Source organism: Lycorma delicatula, chromosome 6 (assembly GCF_047948215.1).
Source record: "Lycorma delicatula isolate Av1 chromosome 6, ASM4794821v1, whole genome shotgun sequence".
Lineage (NCBI taxonomy): Eukaryota > Metazoa > Arthropoda > Insecta > Hemiptera > Fulgoridae > Lycorma > Lycorma delicatula.
In genome coordinates this window covers 78,921,369-78,945,851 of record NC_134460.1, presented here as the reverse complement: position 1 = coordinate 78,945,851, position 24,483 = coordinate 78,921,369, and the positions used below count along the sequence as shown (strand labels likewise).

General features: G+C 30.6%; 1 protein-coding gene across 1 annotated transcript in view; it reads right to left on the bottom strand.

Annotated features, from left to right (window-relative positions):
• The window catches only part of ft (cadherin-related tumor suppressor fat), an 817,460-nt gene that overhangs the window by 255,220 nt on the left and 537,757 nt on the right, over positions 1–24,483 (bottom strand). Inside the window, exon 6 of the mRNA XM_075367925.1 lies at positions 16,977–17,167. Within this exon, the coding sequence (XP_075224040.1) occupies positions 16,977–17,167 (191 nt within the window). The remainder of the gene's footprint in view (positions 1–16,976; positions 17,168–24,483) is intronic.

The following is a 24,483-nucleotide window of genomic DNA, read 5'->3' as shown; positions in this document are numbered from 1 at the left end:
ACTTTATTCCCAAGACGCTTTTCAATTATTAATGTGATTTGTTTATCCGAACTTGAGATATAAATTTTTATATAAAGATAACCAAATGATGGTCGGGGAAGAACGAAGAATAAATCGCCATTTTTCCTAAGGATATACTTTACTTAGTTTTACAAGTAAAAATCGAAAAATTATACCCAGCTCACCATTTTAGAAACACTCCGTATATACCTTTTATTCAGAGGATGAATGAGGATATGTATGAATGTAAATGAAGTGCAGTCTTTTACAGATTCAGGTCGACCATATCTGAGATGTGTGATTAATTGAAACCCAAAGAACACCGGTATCCACGATCTAGTACTCAAACCCGTATAAGAGCAACTACCTTTACTAGGATTTGAATCTTAGAACTCTCGACTTCAAAATCAGCTGATTTCCGATGATGAGTTTCCGGGTTAGAAACCCGGTGAGTTTATATATACACCAGTTCATCTTAGGTCACTCTCGGTGGTTATCACTAACGCCATTTCTCCGAATATCTTTTTTATTTTTATTCTGTAGCCGGTCAATGGTCTCTTTCTTTCATACGACCGTTTTCATTCAGTAGTCTTATTCGATTTTAAATTAAACATAAAACTAAATAATTCTAAAAAAAAACTTTAAAAAAAATCATATCAAATCACCTTCAAAAACACTCAAAACAGTAAAAAATAATAATATTAAATTTTTTAAATTTTGCCTTTTTTTAAAAGGTATTACCAAATTTGGTTTGTACGCTTTGATCTTGCACCTCTTGAGCTTACACCTCAATTAGTGTAAATTTAGATCAGAATTTTTTAACATTATTTTAAAATTTTATTCCATTTTTATAAAATTATTATAAAGTAATCTAGCCTTTTGGTAAACTATGTTTTTTTAAATGCTTCATCGGACAAAAAGATTTAAAAATAATACAGAAAGCCAAGGTTTTATTGTATATATACGAGGTGCGACAATAAAGTAATGAGACTGAAGTGAAAAAAAATGTTCCTTACCGTTTTAGTCATGTTTAGTGTTGTCTCCTTCAAAGTAGTTCCCCTCTGATTGCACACACTTATTCCAGCGCTTCTGCCATTGATGGTAACATTTCTGGAACTCATCTTCTGTAATATCCTCAAAGACCCTCGTCACAGCTTTTTGGACATCTTGTGTTGTTAGAAAATGGTGTCCCTTGACCGCCATTTTGACTCTTGGAAATAGAAAAAAGTCGCACGGAGCGATATCTGGTGAATAAGGTGGCTGTGGTAGTACTGAAATTTGTTTTGAGGTTAAAATTGCTGTACTGACAAAGCAGTATGGGATGGCGCATTATCGTGATGCAGAATCCAATTATCAGCAATGTTGGCACGGACACGAAGAACTCGTTTACGAAGTCTTTCTAAAATTTCTTTGTAGAAATATTGGTTAACTGTTTGTCCAGGAGGCACCCACTCTTTATGAACAATTCCCTTGGAATCGAAGAAGCACACAAGCATGCATTTCACTTTTGACTTTGACATGCGACCTTTTTTTGGTCTGGGTGATTCCTTTGAGCACCATTGCGAACTTCGGCGTTTTGTCTCTGGATCGTATTGAAAAAACCAACCTTCATCACTAGTGATAACACGGCTCAACAAATCTGGATTGATTTCCGTTTGCTCTTACAGATCGGCTGCCACATTTTTCCGTGTTTCTCGCTGTTGTGTGAGATTTTTCGGGACCATTTTTGCACAAATCTTTCTCATACCAAGATCTTCAGTTAATATTAGACGAACCGTTTCTCGATTGATATTGAGTTCTTCTGCAATAATTTTCACGGATAATCTTCAATCAGATCGTACGATTTCACACACCCTGGTCAAGTTGACATCTGTCCGTGAGGTTGATGGTCGTCCACTGCGGTCTTCATCTTCAACATTCGTTCTGCCTTCACTAAACATTTTATGCTACCGAAAAACTTGAACTCTTGAAATAACCTCCTCTCCAAAAGCCTTCTGAAGCTTACCATAAGTTGTCGTCGCGTTTTCACCCGATTTAACGCAAAAATATGGCATGCCGTTGCGCAATATTTTGCGGTTTCATTTCTGTGACGAGAGACACAAACACGTGTTCACTTATTACAGCACAACTCACGACTGAGCAGTTGCATCAATGTGCCGTTTGGACTAGAAGTAGCTTATAGACCAAGGTCAAAGATGGTGTGCCTACGCAAGCTGCAGGGTTGCCACATCTTGCAAAGAAAAATCAGTCTCATTACTTTATTGTCGCACCTCGTATATATATATATATTTTTTTAATAATTCCCTATTAAGTAGAGACAACAGCGTCTATACAGTCATCTCATATATTGTAGTATTTCACACGTAAAGCGGTGGATTAGTTTATTGCGTTATACACTATCCCGGGTTTCTTACGGATGTTAAGCATATTCTACAGTAACGAGCATCAGTTAGTGTTGCTCTCTATGATAATAATGTTCATTGTATAACAACTTCTGTGAGCAAAATGAAAGTGTAATTTATAAAGCAAAGTATCACTTGTTTTTCTTTGGAGTAGATATTCTGCATCGTAACAGGATATTCGGCACGATGCAGAAGGCACCGCGGACCCACTTCATTCCTCACTTTATATGCCAGGTACGGCATCCTTGTATCATCGACAATGGCTATGCTTTTTTTTTTGTGGCGATTTGTGTTTGGTTAAATAGCTTATAAACTTTTACTGTTATTATAAGTGAAATACATTCATAATTATTTTCATTTCGAAATCGTTTTTAATATCTTCGAAAAAAATTAATTTTTTTCATTTTAAAGCGTTTCATATTATCGGCTTTCGTTTTGGAAATAATGTCGTGGGATTTTATATTAATGAAGTCGAGTATTCACGAAAAATGATTTTTATTTTTAAATTGGCATATAAGATTGTTGTATGTGTTCAAAATATTTATTTTTTTTTGCCATTACAAGAACCTGTTATATACAAATAAGTAGTTCTTCCCTTAAACATTTGAAAAAAATTCATATTTTTTTTCGGGTAAAGAAATTTTTTTTATTAAATAATATTGATTTTATTTTTAATTTATAGGAATATGCTGTGTTAAAAAAAAATCATAAAATATTTATAGCAGTTATAAAAATAATTAAAGTTGAGAATTATATTGTTATACAAGTTATATTACCGGTTAATAATTACAAAGTTACAACGTATAAGTAAAAATTTGATTGTTGGAAATTTATTATGAAAAAATACAATACGTAACTTTTGAATGATGATTAAGAAGAATTTAAATATCTTTGACGCAGCCTATTCATTAATATTTTAAGGGAATGCTTGTTTGTATCAGGAATGGAATTTTAACAGTCCTCACTAAACCGCTGATCGGTCTCTATCTTTCTCGCTCTCACGCGACATCTCTTTCTCTACGTATTTCTCTCTCTCTTTTGTTCTTTTAACTTTTAATTCTCAAGCACTTCCATCTTTTGCCGTCTCGGTCATTCCCTCTCGTTTCATCTATTCGCTCTCTTCTTTTTCGTTGTTTTTTTTTCTTTCTACGTTACTTTTTCTCTCATTCTTACGTGTTATTTATGGGCTCACTGATGTAAAGCCAGTTCAAGTTCGGCTGAAATGATGTTCATTATTTATAATAGTTAACAAGACCGTTTTTGTTTTATTTATTTATTTAGTTCTTTCTTTTACTAACTTTTTCATAGGGAATTTAAATTAATATCATATCCGATTTTAATTTTATTTATTTAATTATTCACTAATTAATAGAAATAAATTGTAATGATTTAAACGACATTATTTTTTAGTGTATAATGAAAATTTTTGTATAATATATATATAAATATATAATTAAAAAATAAATACATTTATTCTCTTTTAAAATTATTTATTTTTAAACGAACTAGTTTAGCTTATGTTTTTTTTTTTTATTTAAAATAGAAATGAACAATATAAAAATTCTATTTTGTTTGTTATTAAATAATGTAATTAAAATTTTTCTTTTTATTTAAACGAAAGAATTTTGATAACGCTACCGGTTCAAGATCGTATAATTAATTAACATATTGTTTACGACGGCGTCAACGTAATTTACAGTAGTTCTTTTTAAAATTATCTATTAATCGGACTCAATAATAACGTTTCTATTAAAATGAAAAATAAATCTGCATTTAAAACATATATATATATTTTTTTTTTTCTTTTTTTTTTCTTTCAATAATTAATATGTATTCCGATGTTTTTGTTTACTTTAGTATTACTTTGGTAATTGTTTTTTACTTTTAGAATTCTAATCCTTTATTTAATTTTGTATATAATTCTTTAATCGCTATTGTCTTCTGTTTTATTAACCGTTTTGTGAGAAAATGTAATAAAAACGAATTTTCTTATTACTGTATGGTGATTTTAAAAAAAAATTTTTTCAGCATAAAATGTGTTAAACGTTATGTTTAAGATATGTGAAAGAAATATTCTGTAGTCACCGTATCGTATCGGTCAGAAAAATAGGGACATTATAGTCAACTTTCGCGTTATATGATATCGTGATTTTTACTTTTCAGGCAATAACAATATACGCTGCTATAGCGGAAACGTATAAAGATCGCTAAAAAAAATATATATTTTTTTAATTGATATTATTTTTAAGTTTTATGCTTTACGAAGACATTTAAAAAAAATAACAAAGGAAAAATAAAGTTAAATAAATTGTAAATAATGTCTAAAAAATTTATTCCAGTCCATTACTGGAATATATAAATAAAATATATGTAATTATTATATTATATACATAATTATAGTGTACTTTTTAGTTATATGTATAATTATATATTGGAATAAATGTATTTATTTCAGTGTATTTCCTTCCAAGACCAAAAAATCTATTTTTGTCAAACGGACATTTGTACGTATATACGTGTATGTACATAACGTAAGTTGACCTGTATTTGGTTTTATAGATCTGAACTTCACTGATCGATTTTCTTCCAACTTAATGGAAGGGAATACCTTTGGAGGGAAAGAATGAATTAAATATTTGCAAAAATTGGAAAAAGGGATGGAGGTGTTTTGTCGAATTAAAATTTCAAATCTTTAGAAAATCATATTAAAAAAAACTTTTTTGAAGTTTTTTTATCGAGATAAATTTTTAAAAAACGTATATTTATTATTCACCCTTCCTCAAAAATTTACTTTATAATTTTCTTTTTTTTTAACTATATCTTGTATCAGAAAAGAGTTAATAGGAGTTTTTTTTACATCTATTTTCCCTATATCCTCCCTATATCAATCATGAGACCTTGCCGATAGTGAGGGGGGGCTTGAGTGCTCAGTGATACAGAGTAGCTGGACCGAAGGAGCAATCATATCGGAGAGGTGTCTGTTGAGAACTAGATTAAGAAATGATTCCTGAAAGAGGGCAGCAGCTCTTTCAGTAGTTGTTAAGGGCGTAGATCAGGAGGACATAAACGGCCATATAAACATCACTCAATCTTATGAGTACTGCGCATCTGAAAGCAATAGAGAAGTACAGCTGCTTTTTTCCAAGAAAATTTCGCTCTCTGCATTATCATTTAACAAAGATGTAGGCACCTTCCTTGGTAAAATATTCCGGAGGTAAATTAGTCCCCCGTTTGGATTTCCGGATGGGAACTACTAAGGAACGGGTCATGGGTCACCAGAAAATTAAAAAATTGACATTCTACGAGTCGGAGCGTAGAATGTTAGAAGTTTAAAAAAGTTAGTAGGTTAGAAAATTTAAAGAGGGAAATGGGTAGGTTAACTGTAGTTGTAGTAGGAATTAGGGAGGTTTGGTGGAAAGAGGAAAACGACTTTTGGTCTGGTGATTTTAAAATAATTACATCAGCTTCAAATAAAGGGCAGACAGGAGTAGGTTTCGTATTGAATAAGAACATAGGGAAGAGAGTAGAGTCCGTTTCAAAATGCATAACGATAGAATCATTGTGATCAGGATAAAATCAAAACCTAAGCCGACAACGATGTTTAACGTCTATGTGCCTATAAGTGTCCATGATGATGATGAGGTAGAGTGTGTATTCGAAGAAATTGACGAAGCAATTAAATCCCTAAAAGGGGATAAAAATTTAATAACAGTTGGAGATTGGAATGCAACCATTGGAAAAGGCAAGGAAGGTAATATTGTGGGTTAATATGGTCTTGGCAAAAGGAATGAAAGAGGGGACCGACTTATTGAGTTTTGCACGAAGTATAATTTAGTAATTGCCAACACCCAGTTTAAAAATCACAATAGAATAATATACACATGGAAAAAGCCAGGTGACACTGCAAGGTATCAGATAGATTATATCATGGTTAAACAAAAAATTAGAAATCACCTCGTCGACTGCAAAGCTTATCCTGGAGCAGGCATTGATAGCGACCATAATTTGGTGATAATGAAATGTAGATTGGGGTTTAAAAACCTGAAGAAAAGATGTCAGATGAATCGGTGGAATTTAGAGAAACTTGAGGAAGAGGAGATGAAGAAGATTTTTGAGGAGGACATCGCAAGAGGTCTGAGTAAAAAAGATAAGGTAGAAAATATAGAAAAGAATGGGAAAATGTTAAAAAGGAAATTCTTAAATCAACAGAAGCGAACTTAGGCAGAAAAAAAGAACTGGTAGAAAATCTTGGATCAGAGGATATATTGCAGCTGAAGGATGACTGTAGAAAATACAAGAATGTTAGTGATGAAGAAAGTAAAAGGATCTATCGACAACTAAGAAATACTATAAACAGGAAATGCAAACTAGCGAAAAAAGAGTGGATTAAAGAAAAGTGTCCAGAAGTGAAAAAAGAGAAATGATTATTGGTAAAATAAACAGAGCATACAGTAAAAATAAGGAAACTTTTGTGGTATATAAATTAAAATCTAATAATGTGTTAAACAACCATGATATACCGATTAAAAACACGAAAGGAAAGGTCGTTAGGAGGGTGGAATATACTGAAGAGTTATACGAAGAAAATGAATTAGAAACTGGTGTTGTAGAGGAAGAAGGGGGAGTCGAAGAGGATGAAAGGGGAGAAACAATACTGAGATATGAATTTAAGAGAGCATTTAAAGGTTTGAATGGGAGAAAGGTTCCTGGAATAGACGTAATACCTGCAGAATTACTGCGCAGTGCAGGTGAGGAAGCGATAGATAGATTATACAAACTGGTGTGTAATATTTACAAAAAGGGGACGTTCCGTCAAACTTCAAAAAGAGTGTTGTTGTCATGATACCAAGAAAGCAGGAGCAGATAAATTTGAAAAATCCAGAACAATTAGTTTAACTACTCGCGCATCAAAAATCTTAACTAGTATTCTGTACAGAATTGAGAGGAGAGTGGAGAAAGTGTTAGGAGAAGATCAATTTAATTTAAGTAAAAGTATAGAAGCAAGGGAAACAATTTTAGCGCTTAGATAATAGTAGAAGGAAGATTAAAGAAAAACAAAATCGGCATACTTGCCATTTGTAGATCTAGAAAAGGCATTTTATAACGTAGACTGGAATAAAATGTTCAGTATTGTAAAAAAATTAGGGTTCACGTTCAGAGATAGAAGAACAATTGCTAACATTTACAGGAACCAAACAGCAACAGTAATAATTGAAGAACATAAGAAAGAAGCCGTAATAAAAATGGGAGTCCGACAAGGATGTTCCCTATCCCCGTAACTTTTTAATCTTTACATAGAACTAGCAATTAGTAATGTTAAAGAAAAATTTAGATACGGAGTAACAGTACAAGGTGAAAAGATAAAGATGCTACGATTTGCTGATGATATAGTAATTCTAGCTGAGGGTAAAAAAGATTTAGAAGGAACAATGAACGGTATGGATGAATTCCTACGTAAGAACTACCGCGTGAAAATAAACAAGAACAGAATGAAAGTAATGAAATGTAGTAGAAATAATGTAGCTGGACCACTGAATGTAAAAATAGGAAGAAAAAAGATTACGGAGGTAGAAGAATTTTGGTATTTGGGAAGTAGAATTATAAAAATGGACGAAGCTGGAGCGATATGAAATGCCGAATAGCACAGGCGAAACGAGCCTTCAGTCAGAAATATGATTTGTTTACATCAAAAATTAATTTAAACGTCAGGAAAACATTTTTGAAAGTGTGTGTTTGGAGTGTAGCTTTATGTAGAAGTGAAACTTGGACGATCGGAGTACCCGATAAGAGAGATTAGAAGATTTTGACACGCAGTACTATAGGAGAATATTAAAAATCAGATGGGTGGATAAAGTGACAAATGAAGAGGTGTTGCGGCAAATCGATAAAGAAAGAAGCATTTGGAAAATTATAGTTAAAATAAGAGACAGACTTATAGGCCACATATTAAGGCATCCTGGAATAGTCGCTTTAATATTGGAGGGACAGGTAGAAGAAAAAATGTGCAGGCAGCCAACGTTTGGAATATGTAAAACAAATTGTTAGGGATGTAGGATATAGGACGTGTTAGGATGTGCGAAATGAAACGACTGGCACTAAATAGGGAATCTTGGAGAGCTGCAGCAAACCAGTCAAATGACTGAAACCAAAAAAAATTCTCTACATTGTTAGGCCTTCAAATCTGTACACAAATTTTTTGCCCATCCCACTCCAGTGGTCTGAGGTAACAAAAAATATTTTTGTAATTTTAAAAGATCTTTTATATTTAAATCCATCTCGCAAGTTACCCTCTGCGTTTAATATGTAAAGAAAAAATTTACTAGCTTACTTACTTTGTAATATTTTTTGAAAAAATAAATTAGCCAATATTTCCCACCCTCTTCCTAGAAGATAAAAAATTTGTTAATTTGGATTTATGGCTATATCATTATGTTTTCTAAACAAGTTTTTTTTGTTTATTATCACCACTTAAGGACCATTTTCATAAAAATTAATTTTACCCGAATGCTTCCCCTTGAGTACGGAAGTTTACAAAATTAAAAAAAAAAGATTTTTCGCCATTTAAAATCTTTAATGCTCAAAGCATATTCTGTTAAACAATAAAGTCACTAAAATTACTTAATATCCCTCCCCTGATGGAGGAACTCCCAAAATTAAAAATAAGTCGAACTTTTTTTTAAATTTATTTTAAAAACAATTTCAGTGAATATTTTAATCGTTAGAAAAGCCGACAATACAGTTGTAGGGCTTTCTCGGAACGCGGCTTAGCTGTGTGACGGGAAAGTCCTACAACTGTGGGTTGTTTTTGATACACGGCTTAGATAACAACTTAATTCAAGATATTTATCATTTTATTTAAATAGTTATTTTTTCGTTTATTTTATTCAATGATTCTAATTAAAGCGCGCGGGCATACCGTATTTAATTCGCGCGGTACTAACGGCGACGGTCGGCACTAACTAAACTAATGTAATTTCACAACTTACACGGAACAAATTTCACTTGTCAGTCGGCAGACTGATGTAGCCGCGAGGCTCAACGCACGAGGTATCGAGTCAATCGGGCGAGACCCAGCCTTACCGAGTTGTTATTTTATACTTTAAATATTATTCATTTATTTAATTCTACCGCTCACCTGTGACGTCACAACATAGCAGAGAAATACAACAGCATTTTTTTGGTGGGGGTGCGATTTTGCAAAAGGTTTTTGCAAATATTGCTGTTTTTTAATAGTTAATCAATGTGCCTAAGAAAAATATGACCTTAAATAGGCGAAATCTTGAGATACTGAGGGTGATCTTGCTCTACAGCCTCACCCCCTTGACCTTTTAAGCTGAAAATTTATTCGCATCAGTACCCCATCCACAGAAGTAATCTGACCAAGTTTGGTCAAAATCAGTCCAGTAGTTTTGAAGATATAAAGTGATTTAGAGGCTAACACCGAACACACGTACATTAACATCCGGAAAATTTCCATCCGGTTTTTTGGGTTCCTTAGGTGTCTAAAGATCAAGATACGGTGAAAATTGCTATGCCCAAACTGGACCGATTACAATACTTTCCTATTCTAGAGCTATAGCTCTGCTATAGCACTATCTAGACGGGAAAGTAAAAAGCCCATTGACAGATACTTAGCTCTCAAATTATCAGAGTCGAAAACATATTTTTTGAATTTTTGATGCTAATATAATAACATTAAAGACTTTCGTATTATTCTATTTTGTTTATCATTTTAGCTTCAAAAATTAAAACTGAAAGATTTAAATATAATCGAACAAGTAGTTTTACAAATATAATTAAAAAAGATACATTCTTTTTCAATACGTCGATAAAGAAATAATTGAAGCTGGATAATTGAACATTTTTGGTTGATATTTTGTAACATATTAGTACGTTGTAAAAAAAATCATAATTTTAGTTATTGTTTTTCAATAAAAAGGAATTATTTTATTATAAAGATTAAAGCTTAAAATTGTTGAATTAGCCAGAAAAATGTTTCAAAAATGGATTTCATAAATTGACCGGGTAAGTTACGCAATTCATTGCCGGATTTTTTATTTTAGATAAATCTCATGTAAATCTATAGTTATAAAAATTCAAAATTGCCATCAGGATTAGTACGACAAACTTAATAGTCAAACGATCGAAAACGTTTACAAAAGTAGACGACTAAAACTAGATGCGTATTCGGATCTAGTTTACTATGAATTCTTTTTTAGATATTAATTACACATTTATTTAACTTTATATCAGTTATTTAATTCGATTATTATCTTTGAATATTCACGATTGTGATCGCTAAACACTTAAAATGCTCATTCGCTACTTAATACGTATTTATTAAACTTTGAAAATCATTAACTTATTCGTAAATAGTCGTTCGCATTAGATTAATATTTCTGAAGAAATCCCAAAGGATCGGCTGTAATATCCAGTTACCGTGTTCTACGCGTAACATATCCTCAGATTTTATAATGAATCCGGTGTTTACTCGATAAAGCAACAGGATAATACATTAAATCGTAACGAACACGTTCATCCGACTTGACCTTTCTATTCTTATTCAGAGACGAAACCGTTTTAGAGGCGTATATTTTATCATAATTAATGTGCACTGTTACAGAGGAAGATTATGTTCTGTCTACATAATTATGCGATTATTTATTCTAGTATACATTCGCTAATAAGTTAAAACGAAGTAAATTTAATAAATAAAAGTGCTTTTACACAACAGGTGTAAGCTATCGAGCGATTATTACTTCTCATTACGATAAGAAAGTGAATTATTTTTGTATTTTTATTCAATCGCCGAGCATTAAACTTTGTCAGTAATATTAATCTTAAACTTTTTTTGTTGTACTCTATTTGTACTGTATTTTTTCACTTGTAGTTCGTTATTTGATAAGTAAAAATATTTTGATTCATAAGAAAATTTTGAATTCTACAGAACGTGTAGGTGTTTTAAAGATATTTTGTTTCATATCTCCCTCCAAATATAAATTAAACATGAGGAACGAATGTAATTATTTTTTTCTTATAATAATGTAATAAAGGGAATAGTCAGGGATGAAAAAAATCCCTTTCGGCACGCCGAAAGGCGGAGGTAGATTTCACCGGTGCTAAGTAGGGGATAAAAAGATTTTCACCTAAAAGTTAAGTAAAACTTCAAATTTACTCAATACGACAATAAAAATATAGTTGCAGTTGAAAAAAAGGATCTTGTTTAACATACGTAAAAGCCCCATCTTACAATTCCAGCTACATTTTGGTCATCCCTTGCCGTAAGGGTTAGTCATATCAAAAATTGTTTCGGTAAATGTTTTAGGTAATGTTTAGAAGACTAACGACCACTTTGAACCGATTCGATACTATCCCTATTAAGGGAGGTATGATATTTTTTGTCTTCTAAACCCCATTTTTTCCACCCCTTGGGCCATTGTTTGGTGATTTGAAAAAACCCTGCTTAGATAAGTTTTAGGCCGTTATCCAAAGAATAGTCGGAACTTTAAACGAATTCGATATTTTACTTAATAAGAAATTTATAGCGATATTTTGTTTTTTATTTTGGTCATCTCTTGCCGTAAGGATTGGTCATGTCAAAAGTTGTTTCAGGCAAAAGTTTTAGGTTAATGTTTAGAGGACTATCGACCACTTTAAACCGATTTAATTCTTTGCCTATTAAGGGAGCTATGAATTTTTTTTTTTGTTTTCAAAACCCCATTTTTTCTACCCCCTCGGCCAATGGTTGGTGATATCAAAAAACTTCACTTAGATAAGTTTTAGGCCCTTATCCAAAGAATAGTAGGTACTTTAAAGGAATGCGATATTTTATTAATAAGAAAGTTATAGCGATATTTTGTTTTTTTCGAAAAAAAGCCCCTCCATTTCCACCTCAATGGTCCGATTTTGCCAATTAAAAAACACGACGGAGATTTTGAATCGTTATATTTTATGTATCAATTTGAAAGTGATTGGTGCAAAATTACGGCAGTTATCATGTCCACAAGAAAGTATGAGGGCTATTCAGAAAGTAAGAACGATTTGCAATTTTAAAAAACCAAGTACAGGAAAATTTTTTATTATATACATGTGAAAGAGGGACTAAAATACTACTTTTCAACATAATCACCATACAAATTCAGGCACTTATCATAGCGGTGGACAAGCTTTGAAATTCCTGTGTCATAAAATTCTGCCGCCTGTGATCTCAACCACTCAGTGACGCACCCATCTTGCACAAAATTTGTGGTAGCCTAGCTTCTGTGAAACAATTTCAAACAATAAAGTCCGTGAAAAATGTGGGAAACATGGAGAAAGCTCAGTTATTGTGTAACGCCGGTTTTCACTAATCTTTTCGTCAACTTTGGCGACCAGATGGTCAGTCACAATGCTTGGACGTCCACTCTTCTCTTTATCGTGAACGTTTGTTCGGCCATTTTTAAACTGAATGCACCACTTCCTGACAGAACTTTCACTCATTACGTTGTTCCCATACACTTCACACAGTTCCCGATGAATTTCTATTGGTTTAAAGTTTTTTGCCAACAAAAAACGAATCACAGACCGCACCTCACAACTGGCGGGATTTTCGATTGCAGCACACATTTCAAATTTGTATATAAAAAAATGGGCAGTGCGGAGATGTTCCCGTTGTCACGGCTGGACGCTGACTGAGGTGCCGAGCACGAGCACAGCAATATATACGCGATTGGCGTGCGCCTGGCGGCGTCAGGTGGAAACGTTCCTTACTTTCTGAATAGCCCTCGTATATTACATACCTATGTTTTATATATATATATATATATATATATATGTATTTATAAACTTTTGAACTGACTGTGGTTTTGGAGTCTGGGGGATTTGAAACGCGAAGATATGTCGAAATTTTCCGTAAGTCGAATCATGGTACCCGTTACAGTAGGTAGCTTTCTTATGAAATCTACCTAAAACCTATTAAGCCCTAGCGGAAAACTGAACCCGATACATAGGTTTATCGATAGTTGGTTTACCGATTATTTTCTGTGTTATGGTCAGATCACGAACGATCTGTATTATTAAATAAATAAAAATTATCTGTGTACGCTATACTGGATGTAAAAATTAAATATATAAATAAAATAATTATCTTTCTGATGTTGCCGTCTTATTTCATAACGAGAAACGGCAATGCAGGATCATGAGAAATTTTTTTATTAATTATCCAAGAAATTTTATTAAAACAAAAAAAAAAATTAAAAAGCAACTTAGCGGAATCGTTAAGCGCTTAATTATTATCGGGAAAGTTTTAAATCTCGAATCCGTTCCGACTTGAAATTTTTGTATACTACAAATTTCATACGAATTGTATTCGAGTTTCTGTAGACGATTTAGTTTTAAAAAATTATCTCAATATCATTCGATAATTACGAATCAATACGATTTAGTGCGTACTTTTCTATCGATTCTCTCACAGAATTTTATGTATCTCTTGAAAATACCATTCTGTATTTTGAACTATAATACTTAAAACTCTTTAAGACGCGAAATATTTATGATAATTTTAACGGTCTTTGTATCAGATCGTTCACACTCGTTAAGAAGCGGATCAGTGAAATAGATACGATATCGGTGTTAAGATTCTAAGAATCCGGACGACGCTGTTGAATGTAAACGGTAAATTGTACGAGTAATAGGATCATTTCTATTATACGCTATTAATACGGCCGTGTGAATCGTGCCGATAATATTTTTCAAAAACGATGTCGAGATAACGTCGTATACATGTATTCGTACGAGAACTTGTAAGCCGATCTACGACGTGAGGGAGTATACGAACACCGTAATATACTGAAAATAGCTCGTTACAAATAGTGAAATCTCTTTTTTTTAAATAAAAATAAACATATCTAATTAATATTTTTATGAGTATCGGTTTACGGCATCGAAACGCCGAAAATAAGAAAGTTAGACAAAAAATAAATACAGATGTCTGAAACGCAGTATTTTCAGGATGATCTTTATTAAAGTCAAGTATGTCAAAAGAAATCCGAAAGAAAAGGTTTTTTAGAAGAATGTAAAAAGATAAAATATTGCAAATAGAAAGACGAAGATGGTGGTGCATATTTATATAAAGTCGTCCCTGCGCTCATCGAATTCGTTGTTGTAGAATGAAAACGTAAACCAAAATAAAAATTATAATGTTTGAAACCGATAATGACACATGTAAAATCTAAGAGATATATTGAAGCCGAGATATGGGTATCAAGTAGATAGATTTGAACAGCATCGAACCGATCGGACGTCGATTGTAAAAAAACAAATACCATGTTTTTTACTCTATTTTATTTTACTATATTATTACGTAGTTATCCCTAATAATGTTGATATCGCCAAAAATTAAACATTTTGTTTAATGTATTTATCCGCGGCCAGCCTGCGTGGCGCGAGTGGTAACGTCTCGTCCTCTCATTCGGAGGTCTCGGGTTCGAATCCCGATCAGGCATGGCATTTTCACACACACCACAAATCATTCATCTTATCTACTGAAGCAATACATAACGGTGGTCCTGGACGTTAAACAAAAATAAATATTTATCCGCAATTTTATTAATTTTGTTTTTTATGGATTGTAAGTACCGTTATTTCTAAAATGATGGTTTACAATGAAACGTGACTTTTCAATCGTTTCTAAGAAAGTCGCGTTTAGTTAGTTACTAACTGTGCAGAATCACAGTTCAAGATAATAAATGTACCGAATACATGTAAAACCGAATGAATGTTTTTTTTTTTTGAGAAATTTGATTTTGAAATTTTGCAAAATACAAGTTGTACGTTTATATATCTGAAAAGTAGATAGATTTTTACCCGTCATTCGGCTCATGCAAAGCTCTATTTAATAGTGCTCACTGAAGTTTTAATTGTTTGATGTTAAGTGATCGATTTCTCAAGCTGTGTTTTATACTTTTTCTTGGGTTTCAATGAGATTATAGAAATGAGCTAAGTAATTCATTACTAACATTTTCAAATTAAGGCATTTACTGAGACATGATTCAAATGAAATGTTTAAGTTTCTTATGAATTATATATTTATATCTTCGTAATTGTAATACTTTTTTTAATTATTTTATAGCAGCTAGGAAATTTTTCCCCCGGTTTTTCAATCGGGTAATCATTTTTTTAAGGTAAATTGCTATTCTGTTAGCGACGTGGAGCGCAGTGTTTAAGCGTTTGCCTTTTTGTGCAGCAGATTGATCGATCGAATCCTAATTGTACAGTTTAAAATTTATCGTTACCGGTTCCTTTGTTCTATCAAAATCTATTTTTCGATTATAATCAACGATAAATCCTATATCCTAAAACTAGGATGCAGGCCTACTGTCGCTTCAAAATAATTCAACGCAGCTACCCTGTCAGAAATAAAAACGCACCGGGATGTTCTGCGGACTTTTATTTAGTAAACTTTAGTTTAAATTAAAAGTTTAGAGGACTTTTAGTTTAAACTTGCTTGATTTTATTTAGTATCATTCCATGAAAGTACTCCCCAAAGTATATCAAAATAAACCTATTTTATTATTTTGTAAGTAGTATTTTTTATCTAATAAATGTAGAAACTATTAGTAACAACCATGGAATCGATGAATATATTAAAGAGTTGTAATAATAATAATAGTAATAATAAAAACGAAATCCATTTTATTAAAATAAAAAATAAAAAGTTAAAAGGTGCATAGCACACAAGAAAATTAGTTTTAGTAAACCGCATACTTCGCATATTTCAGAACTCTTAACGAATGGATTTTATTACGGAATTTATTCACTCAGTACCACCTATATAAATCAGACAAGTTCGTTTCCTGGTTCGTTATTTAAGAAGTATTTATAGTGTGATTTCTTTTTAAATACGTAATTCTTTTTTCTGAAATTCTAAATCTGAAAAACATAACAAGACAAAAAAAAAACAAACAAAATGTCAAAACATTGTGCCTCATCGCCTAAGTTTTTTGAAGAGAATTCATCGATTTAATATAATTTATTTATTTTTTGTTTTTCAACTGAGAAAGATTAAATCGGTCGATAAGAACTACAAGTAAATCGATTTAAGATCGGTGTTAAGCGATTTGAAGAAGACGAACATCTAATCGTACATTTACACGCTATTTTACATCGTTTGGAAATAAAAAAAATTAATTTATGTTTCGTATATGATGGGAACTGTTTCAGCAGTTTACATCATATCGGAATGAATAACGTAATTTTTCATTTCTTTATGGAAGTCAAAGTTTTCAGTTCTTTGTAACATTAAAGATTACGAATAATTTTCTTACCCGTGTAATTTTATTACTGTCGATAGAAATACCCTCCCTGTATGACGACAAGGCTTTTTTACATTAAGAGTAAATCTGATTGCAATTTTATGAATTTTAAAAATTCTTTGTAAATTAAATATGATGAACCGTAGCAAAATATGAACAATTGCTCTCTTTAAATAAGCAGTGTTCATCTAAGGAATACTTTTTTTTTTTAAATGCATATTAAATGTTTAATAAGGAATATATACATATTTTAAATTTAATTTTTTTAGATTAAAAATCTTACCTGGACAGTTGATGAAAGTCTTGGTTGAGGTGGACGCGCTTGATCTGTTGCTACTACCACAAGATTGTACAAACTTCTGGTTTCTCTGTCTAAAGGTCTTTTAGTTATAATTGTTCCGTTATCGACTTCCATTTCGAACATTCCATCCTCATCGCCGGATGCTATGCTGTATTCTAAACGTCCGTTTTCCCCTGTAATTAAAAAAAAAAAAATATTTATATATACATTTATATTTGAATTTTTTCAACGTCACTGTGGTAATCTATAGATCGATTAATTTATTTAAAATATCAAATTAATTTAATTTCTAATGATAAAGGAATTTTTATTCATTTTATTGTTATTGGTTATTTTGTAGAAATCAATAATTTTCATCCAGCGGTCAATTACAATATTAAAATATGAGTTTACAATGCATGCAGTAGAATTATAGATTGATATTATAACATTATTTTTTTTTTTTACATTATATAATAATTGTTGAAACTCAAAATAACTTTTCATTAATTAATTCGGATTATTCTTTCACTTTTCCAGCTTTTGCATAAAATATGTTGTGGCGTCGGTAAAAATTTATGTTATTGATAAAAGTTATTTTTTTATTTCTCGTCTTTGAAATCTTCTGATTAAAAAAAACAAAAATATCCCATTGCAGAATTGTTTTTGCATGTGCAAATTTTTTTTTCTAATAATGAAAATTTGTTTTCATATTGATTTAATACAATTTGAAATATTTTTATCAAAAATTTCTTTTTATAAAAGGTTAAAAAATGCAACCTCGACCCTGAGGACCATGCTTAACGATCAAATAGCTGACACACCATTTCCTGTAACCTCACAAAATACAAACGTTCCATTGAGTCTCTTAACGTTTTGTAAATTCTCGACAGTGATTCATACATTTCTTTAAATCCATGTATCTTGATATCGTCACAAACTAATAACTTGAAATGCTTTTGTTATAAGAGTAGTCCGCAAACATGAATTATTTCTTTAAACAATTATAACAGAATATGGTTGTAGAGTTAATTTATAATTAATTTCTAAACATGTGTATTTGTTTACGATTGTAAATTATACGTTTAACATAATTTAAATATTTGTTTAATTTTGATGAAAATCAGACAGATTTTGTTAAAATTATAAATATTACTACTATTAATTAATTATTCTAAATAATAATTGTACACAGGACGAGGAATATATATATTACATTACATTATATTCATTGTAGATAAAAATTACTATGGAAAATTTTGTATTTTCCTGAACAAAAATATTATCTAATAAATAACGAGTAGATACTGAGTAATGCTTCGATAACACTCCGATTTGGAGTGCAGATTCTAATGAAGAATGATTAAATTCGCGTTTTTATTATTTTATTTGCCGGATAAAAGGTTGCGAAATATCACAATATTTTGGTTTTATTACATGTATTAGACAGAATAAAAACGTCATTAATGCAGTTCAAGACAGAAGAAACCAAGAAGCATGGAATTTCTTTATTTGGTTGTAGTTATTGATAAGAAGGGACCTAAAATTGTAGTTGAATAAACTTTTATAACGTTTCTTTTCAATTTATCACAACGTTTTTCATTTTTCTGTAAGCGGCATTTAAGCGGAATTGAAGATTTAACTTAAACTGCGGTAATGAGTTAATTTTAAATTTCATAATTTTTTTCTTTAAAAATCTAAAAATAATTTAGATCGAGATGTATTTATCGACAATTAATTTTGATACTTAAGTTGAATAAATTTGCTTGGAGTTTATTTTGGGTGATTTTTTTTAACGCTTGTTGATTTTATAAATCAATCTAAAGATTCTAGAAACATTTTTACAAAAAAATAAAATTAATATAATAATAATTAAAGCATTATAATTATTAAGGTATTATTAGTAATAATTAAAGTATTAAGATATAATATAAATCACAATTTTTATAAATGGAGGGAGGGATTTAATTTTAAGCTTCAAAGCCGGCAGAAGAGGAATTTAAAGAGGTCATTTTTAATTTGATATTTTATTGGGTTTCTGTGTAGTCAATATTATTTTTACGATTTACTTTGTCGATAAAAGTAATATTATTTCTGTACAGTACATCACACGTCTGTACATCACAGTACACACGTCTCATAAACATTTCATGTTTATGAGACGCAGCTGTACTGTTTTAGCGAATCGATAACACATTCATGTATATTGAAATAGTTTTTTTGACATTATTATTTTTCGAATTACAAATATGAGGAATTTCTTTAAACTCCCTTTGATTTAATAAAATGAAATAAAGGCATAGTCAAAAGAAACACAGAAAATATCCGGATAAAGAAGAATAAAAGATAAAAAAACGGATAGACATTCGCAATGAAGGTGAACAAGTGCGTGCGGATCAGGGATCGCGGCGTCACATTTGTACTGCAAAGAATCTTTCTATCCGCATAAGGACTTTAAACCGTTTGTACCCTCTAAGCGTATGTGTTCTTCTTCGTATCCCTGTCGTATTCTCTCTTTTTCAGTCTCTCCGCTTCTTTCCGACTTCATCCTCTCGATCGGGGGTCAACTTTCATTTCATTCGTCTTAAAACTTCCTTTTACGTATTCATTTTATCATGTAATACGTCTTCCTACTTATTTTTTGCCTTAATGTAAACGTTTTGCCGTTATCGAAACAACATAAATATTTTATATACTTTTATCCGCTCTCTTTTCCCCTCTTTTTTTTGTAAATTATTATGTTTGTTTTTACTCGATACTTACAAATACATCATTTATTAGAGAACTAGCTGACCCGATAATGCTTCGCTAATGCTAGATCTGAGTGTATAAATATATATATATATATATATATATACACAGATTAATTGAACACAAATGAAAGCTTGATAAAATATTAAAAAACTGAACATTATGGAACATCACAAAATTGAACTTTTCCCTCTTTCCATCTTCACCCCTTCCCCTAATCACATCTTTCCCTTTTTTCTTTTTCGCAAAAATATTTCTTTTCACGTAACTAATATATATTCTGAATATGAGTCAAATCGGAACATAAGTACAATTTTTTGAAATATCTCGACTCCAGCGCCACCTAGCGGGTTTAAACTAATTCAGAAACCTTAGCGGTATGCACACAACTCATGAAAGTTTCATCCCAAACGGATGAATGGTATAGGAAAGCATACGGGACAAACAAACAAACATTCACAAGATTATGTCTTGCGCGATAATGTTTTTTTTTTTTTTTTTTTTATTAATGCTTAAATTTTGTAAGAGCCCGAAGTTAGAAATATGAAAATACATTTCATCGATTTTTCCGATGATTTCATAATTCAAAGTGAAGATATTACTTTTTATAATTGTATGAATCTTTATTCGTATCGTATATATTGTGTGCAAGTGCCGTGTGTTTGATTTTTTTCTAGTTTCTTATCATATTATCGAGTAGGAAAAGTACAATTTCCCCCAAAATTGAATTTTTCGGAGTTTCGAATTAATGTGTATTTTTCAATTATATTACATCATGGATTGAGTTCAAGTAGATTTCATTAAAACTAACTATACAATATATATATATATATATATTCAAGTGATACATTAAAATTCAAATCGATATATATATATATATATATATATATATATATAATATAATATAAATATATAACTTTATAAAGATACCAGATTTTAAATATACCGTGCATAAATTTTCCATGTTCCAGTAGGTCATATTGTTTATATGAATCATAGGAAGAAGTTTGTTTCTGTATAATATTAGAAAAAAGACAAGGTACGTAGGAAAATAAATAGAAACAAAAATTCTAGAAAGACTTTCAGAAATGTGGACAAGATATATCTATTAATAAATACGGACAGATAGTAACATTTTCGCCTAGTCTTACATTAGCAAATTAAAAAAAAAAAACTGTAATAAAAAAAATGTAACAGTTTCAAATAGGGAATGTTTATTAAATGTGAAAATCAATGTGTACTGAATATTCTTTAGAAGCAGCATTTTCAGTAATTTTATGAACGGTTTTGAAGAATTGCTGGGTTTTTTTTTTTAATTATACCATTAAGATGTTGCGCTGCGTCAGTTAAAAACATAGACACTTACTTACCTAATACTTTAAACGTAGTATGTTTTTATATTTGTTGACGAATACATTTTTGAGAAGTAAAATAAAAGCTGCAATCAGTTGAGCTCGTTGCGGGCTTAAACCCAGTTTAAACTGTTATAGTTACATTTTTATATCGATTACAATAAAGATTTATGATTTAGAAAGTAAATGAATAGCACCGGGCGAGCGAACTATCTACTTGTATTCTAAATTAAATATTTAATTTTTCGATGTGAACTAGGGTGATTCACCGTCAAATTGAACTTAAGGCTTGTATTTTTTCCTCAAGATATATAAAAACTTTCAGTAATGGATAACATATCAAACGATAAAACATAAACCAGAATGGTAGGTATAGAATTATGTAAAACCTTAGAATCGCAATTAATCTTTACTATATTTAAAAACACTAAATAATTCCTTTATTGTATTAAAATCTATTATAAAATGTACCATTCGCGATCTTCTTTCTTAGATCTAACAACTTATTACAAACAATTAAAGTAATGCGGTAGCGTTTACTGAATACTTAATAACCAGAATATCATGCAAATTTCTGTTATTTTTATTTCGATGCGATCCCAAGAAATGAAATGCGACAATAAGTTATCACACGGAACTGCAGAGAGCTTTTGAAATACCGAAGGGATATCGGTAAACTAGATAAATTAAAGACAATCTGTATACATGTTCTTACGGTATTGGTGCACACTAAGAAAGGATTTATTGAAATTTCAATTTTAAAGGTTTAAAATGGAGTAAAAATGAAATTACTACTTTTTTAATAATAAATAAAGATATCAACTTGAGTTTTGGTATGTGTAATTGTCATGTGACTATTTAAAAACTAATTTCTAGATTTTTTAAATTTCGAGTTTAAATGGTAAAATGGATTTTGAATTATTTTTAAACCCGGCTATTTTTTTTTAATATATCGGTAACATTTAAAGATATTAACTTGATTTTTGGTGTGTTTAATTTTTATATAAATAAAGAAATAACTAAAAAAAGAAATTCTGGAATTTTCGAAATTCGACCTTGAAAGAGATGAAGAAAGGTAAAAAAAAATATTTGAACAGTGGTTGCTAATTTTCCCCATTCCGATTATGCTAAACAGATATTCACTAGATTGAGGTTGCAAATACTCCTCAAATAAACATCTAAAAAACATTTTTGGCTTTTTTTTAATTTCGATTTTTTAAGGGGTACGACGGTGTACCACGGTGTTTTCACATTCTTAGATCACTCAACGTTTCGGGTCCTGTACTGACCAAATTTTTTCTCTGAAGAAATTACAATGAACTGATGTTTTTTATAAATTGAACAGGCTTTAATTTTTATTTATCATTATTATTATTCTCAAAAGAATGAGTTAATGAACACAACGGGGTTCAATGGCAGAGCCCTCTGGCCTAGTGGGAAGAGCGAGCGAAGCTAGCTGTGACTGGCTAAATAACCCTGACCGTGACGGGGATGCTAGATTGGGGGCTAATAATAATTTTTTCCTTATCTTTATAGGCTTTTGTTTATCAGTTTATATTGCGTTATTTCAGTTCATTAACAAGATGGATTGGTTTGACAAAGATTAGTCAATTTTCTTATCTTTATTTTTTGTTTTTCTTTATTTAAGCGTTGATCAACAATTTTTTGTTTATCGTACGTATCTTCCTTACACATTTTTAATAACAAATTTTATTTACAGTTTTATCAAGATTTAATGAAAATCTACAAAAGAATATGATTGATTAAATGATTATTATTTATAAATAAATAGATTTGCTATTCTAAAAATATTGCAGGTGAATCCACATTGATATTGCAAGGGGGGAACGCTAGTGTATGTATAAATATATATATTTTATATTATTAAAAAAAATAATACCGTTTGATTTCTGATCTGATGGATGAGTTGTAAAAAGCAGAATCGTAGGGCTTTTCGAATTCGAAATATAAAAGATTCTACAGAGAGTAACGTATGCCCTTGTTGTTCGCAGGATCGGAACGAAAAATTTGATTCCTTATTTCTATGCGATCGTTTTATAATAACGATGGTACATTCTTGCTTAGAAGATTTGTATAAAATTTAAATTTTTAAGATATTATAATTAATTAACGATTAAATTATTTATTTATCTAACAAAATATTATGAACCGTGTTCTAATTTTACAGCGTTATTTGAATATATATTTTTTTAAATAAAATTATATATTATTAATAGAACACGGGATTTTATATATTCTCATAAATACTAGAGTACAAATAAGTTTTGTTTCCTAAAAAGGTTTTAGGAATTACGGTAACGCGTCTGGTTTATTTTTATATTACGTGAAATGGAATTGATTTTAATACGAGACGAGCGAACCGATATCATGCCGGGCAAAGCTATTAGTAACGCAAAAAATAAAAATAGAAATTACCATTTATTCGTATCTATGTGTAGCTAGAATATGAATTTATTATCGATTATGTGTAAAAAAAATTTAAGCTATTTTATCATTATATATATCATTAATAATATCGGTACAAAAAAAAAAATAAATTATATTATAAATTCTTAATTGTTATCGTAAATAAAACGATAAGACGTAGGTTACGTATTACATAATGCTTCCTTATTGGCGAATATGAATGTTAATATATGCAAGCGTGCAAATATATGCGACTATTATGTATGTAGGTCTCGTAGGTGGGTATAATATAATTATGAGGACAATATAGTTTGTCATTATCCCATACGCCACAAGCTCTCTCCGGTACCGTTTTATAAACCGACTGTTGCGTTTCATTTCTTTTGATCGTATTGTAATAAAAATAATAAAATTTTATGCGATAGACTGGTAGTTTTATTCTTTGAAAACATTATCGTATAAGATTTAATTAATGTATAAATAGATAGGCCTGCATATGAAAATTGAATATAATTTTATAATTAATTTCGATCCGATAAACGTTTACGATTTGTATCTATTTTTATAATTTATTTAATTAATCGCTTTTAATATGAACTTTTATGTTATAAATTTTGATATACAAAACGTGTAATTATAATAAAATATTATCTCCGCTTTATTGTAAAATTGATAAAATCAACGATATTAATTTTATTAGTTAGGTCGGGTGTTGATATTCAGGGTCGTCTAATTTATTATATTATCGTATAATACTGCTTTATTATTAATCGAACTCGTTATTGATTTATAAATAATTATTTGTCTTTTAAATGTGTAGGAACTCGCTACAAAGGAAAGTTCTAACGTAAGGAATTCGTATTAAAAAGTTACTTTTTTGTCATCCCAGTCCACTCGATTAGTTCGATAAACTTCAACATTCCTTTCTATTTTGCTCCAATCTTTATCTAACATTTTCAATTATTTGCTTCACGCGTTCT